The sequence below is a fragment of the Tympanuchus pallidicinctus genome, unplaced genomic scaffold (assembly GCF_026119805.1).
Source record: "Tympanuchus pallidicinctus isolate F22 unplaced genomic scaffold, pur_lepc_1.0 scaffold12, whole genome shotgun sequence".
Taxonomy (NCBI): domain Eukaryota; kingdom Metazoa; phylum Chordata; class Aves; order Galliformes; family Phasianidae; genus Tympanuchus; species Tympanuchus pallidicinctus.
The window spans coordinates 262,328-268,668 of NW_026294637.1; the positions used below are offsets into that span (position 1 = coordinate 262,328).

General features: G+C 57.8%; 1 protein-coding gene across 1 annotated transcript; it reads right to left on the minus strand.

Moving 5' to 3' along the window:
- Positions 1–43: 43 nt before the first annotated feature.
- MFAP1 (microfibril associated protein 1) lies at positions 44–3,770 on the minus strand. Its single transcript, XM_052671753.1, has 9 exons — positions 3,609–3,770; positions 3,304–3,523; positions 2,962–3,091; positions 2,478–2,665; positions 1,977–2,085; positions 1,746–1,906; positions 1,329–1,488; positions 931–1,020; positions 44–784 (listed from the first exon to the last, which is right to left on the minus strand). The coding sequence occupies exons 1-9, from the start codon at positions 3,685–3,687 to the stop codon at positions 602–604; spliced, it is 1,320 nt and encodes a 439-aa protein (XP_052527713.1). The 5' UTR covers positions 3,688–3,770; the 3' UTR covers positions 44–601.
- Positions 3,771–6,341: the final 2,571 nt, after the last annotated feature.

Here is a 6,341-nt window from a genome sequence, read left to right on the forward strand (position 1 = left end):
GCTGAGTGCCTGGCCTGCTCTGCCCCAGACACCACTACCAGAATTTGTAAGAAAACAATTGCTTTAATCAAAACAATCCCATCCCCCTGTACAGGTAGAAAAGCCAAGCCCTGCAGAAACAGGATTACGAGACAGTGTCACAGCTGTTCCCAACCAAAGGAAGATCCAAAATGACAATGGGGAAAGGTAGGAGGAAGAGATAGTATGGGCCAGACAGGGATAAGTGTCTGCTACTTCCTCTGAAGGTGGGGATGCTGGAGCAGGGGGTGCTGTGCTTCTGTACAGCTGGTCTGGTGCTGCTGAAGCTTTTGCAGGCAGGTGGGATGGGGACATGACTATGAGGCTCCTCAGCATAGCTGGAAGTCATCTTTCACAAGAGCCAGTGATGGAGTCTGCTGAGTCTCTGAAGTGCAGGTCGAGAGTCATGCCACCAAATCAACAGGGAGGACGTAGTGCAGGGACATGGAGGAACAGCTTATTGTGGCACGAGTCCTGGTGCGGTGTTTTGTCCCTGCTGTTCCTGCCCAGGCTCTTGGGCAGCTGACAAAGCAGTGCCTCTCTGCCCAGTAGGCAGCCACAGGGTGCCCTCCTGCGTGCTCCCTTAAGTGGTCTTCCGCTTCTTGGCTGAGGGTCTCTCAAAGACATCCCTCACACCTGCTGCTTTCTGCTTGAAGAATTTAGTGTTTTGTGCACTTTCTTGGCCCCAGGCAGAGTCAAACGAGGTGGTATCCTGGTCTACCAAGTGCGTGTACTTCGTCCGTCCTGAGCGCCCAAAGTTCTTGACCTGGGAGGCAGGAAGGATTTGTGAGCACCCATTTGGGTAAGATGTGGGGACCCTGTCATGTCACTGCTCCTTCCCTTGCCATGCACGAGCCCCAGCTGAGCAGCACTGGCGAGCTGGGGCAACACACAGACCTGCCACACACCTACCTGCATGACTTTGGGCAGGATAGTTTTGTTGAAGTGGTCCTCAAGGGTAGGGGCACTGAAGTCCCGCTTGTACACCTCCTCATCTTCATCCTGCAGAGGAAGGACACAGCTGCTTGACTTGCAAGTTTCCAGCAAGTGTCAGTAGCAGACAAGTGGCGAAGAGCTACCAAGAACCAACTACTCTGGAACAGCTGCTCCTTGCAGCAAGTCCCTGACCAACTGCACTCATGTCTTTACTCACCCTGCCCGCCAGACCTGACAGGCATCTCAGATCACTGCGGTCACTTCTGCAGCACAGTGGCTGCCAAAGGCCAGACCTTATCTGGATATCGCTAGGGAAAGCTCCCCAAAGCAGGCACGTGGCCCCACGCAGCCCCAGGCCCGTCCGCAGCACTCACCATGAAGAAGGCACCACGGTGGTAGTACTTCTGCAGAAACTTGTATTTGCCCTTCACTGCCTTGTTGGTGATGACCTTGCCGTTGGCTCGCAGCTCAGCACGGCGCTCCTCCTCCGTCAGGTTCCGCATCCGCTCGATCTCTGCCTTCTCCTTCTCCATGCTGGGCAAGAGAGAAACCCTGAGCCCCTGCAATCCCCCAGTGCCCTCCCAGCATGGAGCAGCTGCTGCCACCCAGAGCCTTCTGAGGGAATGCGCCTGCTGACTCCACAATGGAGTAAAGCGCCTCGAGGATGGTTTCTCAAGAAAGGTTCCTGATGCAACCAAAACAAAGCCCGAGAAAGAGATGCCTCAGCTGTCCACTGTCCCGCAGGACCTGGGACTGCAGGGACTCTCCTGCCTTCAGCAGGCAGTACTTACGCTTCTCGTTCTTCGCGATCCCGCTTGATGCGCTTCAGCTCGCGCACTTTCCAAGCCTCGTATTCCTCCTCATCGTTCTCATCATCTGTATCAAGAGCATCAAGTGCTGCCAGCGAGCGCTTATTCTCCTCCAGCTCCTTCTTCGCTTCCTCTTCCACGATCTGAAGCCGAGACCAAGCTCAGCTCACTGCAGCAGCTGTCCCAGCACGGCCCCAGCCCGCCCCACCGTACCTTGAGCGTGTACTTGCGCCTCTCCTCTGCTAATCTCTTTGCCTCCTGTTCTAGCTCCTTCTGCTTCAAGGCTTCTGCTTCTCGCTCCTGAACTGTGATCCGGTCCTTCCTGTGAGCAGGGACCACAAAAGCTTTCAGCCTTTCCATAAGCCATTGCAGACTTCTGCTGCCGCACTGCAGCCTCTTTTGCCTTTACGCCCCGCATGGCAGGGCCAAGTACACAGGCTCTCTCCTCTCTGATGCTGCCCATGCAAGAGCCACCACACTCAATCCCCAAACACGCACAAAGGCGGTTGCGAGACCCTGCCACTGGCCGTGGAACACACTGGAGCACACTGCCTGGTTCCTGTTGTGCTGCACCTGCCCAAAGTCCCCAGCTGGAACTCTGCTGCCACTCAGACCCAGCCGTGCCCTGCCAGGTCAGTCACTGCCCATCCCTGATGCAGGAGCTGGAGCAGTGACTGCTGTGCAGTACCTGGCCCACACGGCTGTGTCACCTACTTGCGGATGAAGACAGGTTTGAGACGTGGCTCCATTTCATCCTCGCTGTCTGTGTACTCCTCGTACTCAGACTCTGACTCAGATTCTTCTCCAGATCTGCCCTCATCTTCCAGCTCCATCACTTCTAGCTCCTCGGTTTTCCTCTCCTGTGCTCTCTGACGCATCATCCCACGCCGACGCTCAATCTCCTGGTGGAGACACATCAAACACAGACTCAGCCAACCGCCCCACTTCTGCTTTCTTCTTTTTTCCATACAGAAAGCATGATGGTGAGCTCACTGGTTATAAGCCCACACCTCATCATGGAGGTGACCTCCCCAGTGCCCCATAACCCATAAGTTGGGGTCACACGACAGCTGGCTGTGACTCAAGTCCCAACATTCACCCAGTCCCATCAATGTTCACAGTTTTCTGCAAAAGTCAATTCCAGATACGGCCTTAGGGGACTTCCTCAGGCCCCATCTGTTCAGCACTACAAACGTACCTCATCATCAATCTCTTCTTCTTCCTCTTCACTGGTGTCCTCTCGCTCCACACGCCACGCTTCACCTTCCACTTCAGAATCACTCTCTCCAACCACTTCAGGCTCCACAATTTTGCGGTGCCTTGCCAGCCTGAAACAAATGTCCATTCAACCATGATGCTCTGAACACAAGGAGAATATGAGAAATTTTTGTGATCTGTTTTTAATGAGACTGTAGAAAGACTTGTGACCACAAAGGATATGAAGAAAAGACAAACTCCTTGTGTGCACCTTCCCTGAATCCAGAAAAGCAAAGGTAGGGGAACACGAGGAACAGCACGGCCCCCAGATATCAGCACTCACCGCTCCTCCACGTCCTCAGTGATGCGGTTCTGCAGTCGCCGCAACCGAGGGTCGTTGGCGACCTCCTCCTCCTGCTCTTCGGGCTCCACCTCCTGCTCCTTCGCCTTCTTGATGAACTGGAACTCCTCGTCCTCCTCCTCCGAGGACTCCATGGGCGCATAGTCGGGCCGCTTTCCCGACACATACCGTTTCACCTTCACCTTCTCCATAGACAGCTCGCCTGCGGGCGGGCAGGCCGTCACCGGCCGCGCTCACAAGGCCGCCAGGCCAGGCGCCCCCGCTTCTCCCGGCGTCCCCCCACTCACCCTTCTCATTGCGGACGGGCACGGCGCCCGCCGTGGACTGGATGGGAGGCTGCTTCACGAGAGCGCTGGGGGCTGACATGGTGGCGGCGAGACGCGGGACGAGCCGAGCAGCAGCCGCTCACAACACCGACCTCCCGCTCACCCGGAACTGCAACTCCCCCTTCCGGCAGCGCACCGGAAATGAAAGCGCCCCTATCCGTCAGAAGCGGCCGGAAGTGACGCTCAGCGTCGAGGTCATTTCCGGCTGCTGCGGGGGCGGCCGGGGCTGCGGTGCGGTGGGGGCTATCGCTGGTGCTCAGAACGTGGGCGCCTCGGGTTCTCCTCATCGCTTCGCCCCAGATTTTCCACTTTGGGCGCACGGCCGTGGTGGCCGTCATCCCCCGGCACGCCATGGTGTGGTGCGGAGCGGCCCGCACGTGGGCCCGGCCCCGGCCGCCTGCTCTCTCCGTGTCCCTGTCTGGGGTTCCCGGGTGGCCCCTGCTGCTTGCGTGGCAGCTCCCGGAGCGGTGCTGCAGGGGTGGCGGCTGAAGGCTGGGGTTAGAATCGGTGTGGCAGAGCTCTCCCTGGGGTTTCCCCCCTGCCCTCTGGCTGCCAGGGCTTCCTCGCAGCATCGGTTCAGCGAGGGGAAAAGGGAAATGCCCGCAGGCACAGCCTCTTCATGGAAACGGGAGAGGTTTTCTGTAAGCAGCGTGGTGCTGCCCACGTCAGTGTGCCTTTGCCCACCAGCTGGGTTTCGCAGGAAAGCAGCCCGGGGCAGACTGGTAAGAGTTGCCCATGCGGTAGCACCCAACCACAAGAGATAAGATTTCTCTTGAAGCCGGGCGAAATTGGGTCACCAACCACTACATCAGCGTCTGCAGTGCTGTGGTGCCTTCTCAAAAGAAAGGAAGAGGTTTTGTTTTCCGGGAAATCAGCGCAGGGGTGCCAAGGCTGGCAGCGAGATGTGCTCCTGGGGATTCACCTCAGCATTCCCTTGTGCTGGCAGGGTGGGTCCCCCTGGACGCAGCAGCTCCTGACTAAGCCTGGCCCTGCTGGTGCTGTGGAAGGAGAACAGCTGCCATTGACCAGCCCCAGCCAGAGCTGTTGGCTGTTCTGGGATCCCTCTGCTTCTGCTGTGCATGGAGCCAGGCTCTAGTGCTGCAGTTGTCCCTGTGCTCCTGCAGCAGCAGTGCTTGGGAGTAGGCAAATCCTGGTGTTCCTCGCCTTGACATCCTGATGACAAGCAGAGCTCCATGCCCAGCTCCTGCTCTGCTCCCAGTCATCAGCTGAGATATCAATTTTGTGTAGTTATCACAGCGTGTTCTCACTTAATGGTTCCTGTGTCACCATGGCAAGGAGCGAGCTTCAACATATGACTCAGTGAGTGAAACAATTAGGCGCAGTGGTTACAGGAAAGCTTAGGAATTGCACACAAAGCATATCGTGTGCATCAGGTGAAGCTAAACTCAAGACCTCAGCAAACAGGGAAGTACTTTTCCTGGCTGGCTTCAATGCTCTGCCGCAGGGGTTTGACACTGTGACAAGAAGCAGCCCTGACCCTTTGGTGTGCTTCTCTCTCTGCCCTGCATCCCACAGAGCTGCAGCTGAGCTGCAGGAGCCACACAGTGCTGTAGCAGGAGCGAGGGGCTGGGATTGGCAGAGGTGGTGGGTGGGCTCTCCTGGTAGGGCCCTGCGGTGTTGTCTCAGGCAGGCTGGCAGCAGCGCTGAGAACGCCCCCAGCCTGCTAAAGCACATGGTGAGGGGCTCTTGGTGTGTGTGGGGAAGGGGGGGGGGGGGGCTCCGCTGCCTGTCCCGTGATCACAGTGTGCTCAGAACCCATGCAGCACACTCAGATCAGGTGAGCATCCTTTCCCCTGGATGGCTGCAGAGCGGATGGGGGCTGGAGGTGGCAGCTGCGGCTGTGATACCTCAGCAGTCTCGTGGTGGTTGGTGACAAAGGCAGAAAGCAGATAAAGTTACAGAGACACCCTGTGCCACTGCTGTTTGTCCGCGGGCCGCACTGCTGGGCAAGGTCAGGGCTGGATCCCCGGCCTCTTTGTGAGGCTGCAGCCCCATGTTGTGTCTGGCAGTGCTGTGTGAGCTGAGCCTCCCAACCCACTGCATCTGCATGCAGCACAGCCCCCGCGGCGGCCCTGGCTCCCGCACCCCTCCTAGGGGCTGCTCAGTGAGCACTGCCTGATTGAGCTGCTGTCCCGTCTTCCATTGCTGCCTTCTGTTTGGTTTTCTCAGCTCTCTGGGTGTGTGGGCCTTCGGACCCGATCTCCCTGCCCTGCCGCCCACTTTCCCCCAGTGCTGTGGTGTCTCCAAGCCCACCTCCAGGTGGGGGTGCCTGCAGCAGAGTGCTGCCTTCTGCCAAGTGCCAGCAGCTGTATCACTGTTGGAGGTTGTGCAATCTGTAACCAGAAACCCAAACATTGACCGTATTTTTCCATGAAAGTGGGTTTCTATTGATGTGTGTGGTTGGGTGGGGGAGGCCTCGGGACACTGTGTGGCACGGGACATCGTGTGGCATACGCTGCTGTGCCACCCACTGCTGGCGAACCCCAGGGCATGCTGCGGCCTCCAAGTCCAGGCCACTGAAACAGGGGAATGTTCAAGAGGAGGGTCTGTGCTCCCCACAGGTGCCGGCCCTCCAGGTGCGCGGTGTTATTTTTGGCAGGAGTGGCCGGGCACATCCAAAGCCAACAGCTTGTGCAAGAGAGAGGTACTTCCTGAAGCCCTGGAGCGCTGAGA

What these genes read in the sequence shown, in the direction of transcription:
- MFAP1 (XM_052671753.1), bottom strand. Translation starts at nt 3,687, where the DNA reads ATGTCAGCCCCCAGCGCTCTCGTGAAGCAGCCTCCCATCCAGTCCACG. An exon ending in AAACCTGTCTTCATCCGCAA is followed by an intron (nt 2,086 to 2,477) that starts GTAGGTGACACA and finishes CCCTGCTCACAG; the next exon opens with GAAGGACCGGATCACAGTTC. An exon ending in GATCGCGAAGAACGAGAAGC is followed by an intron (nt 1,489 to 1,745) that starts GTAAGTACTGCC and finishes TCTCTTGCCCAG; the next exon opens with CATGGAGAAGGAGAAGGCAG.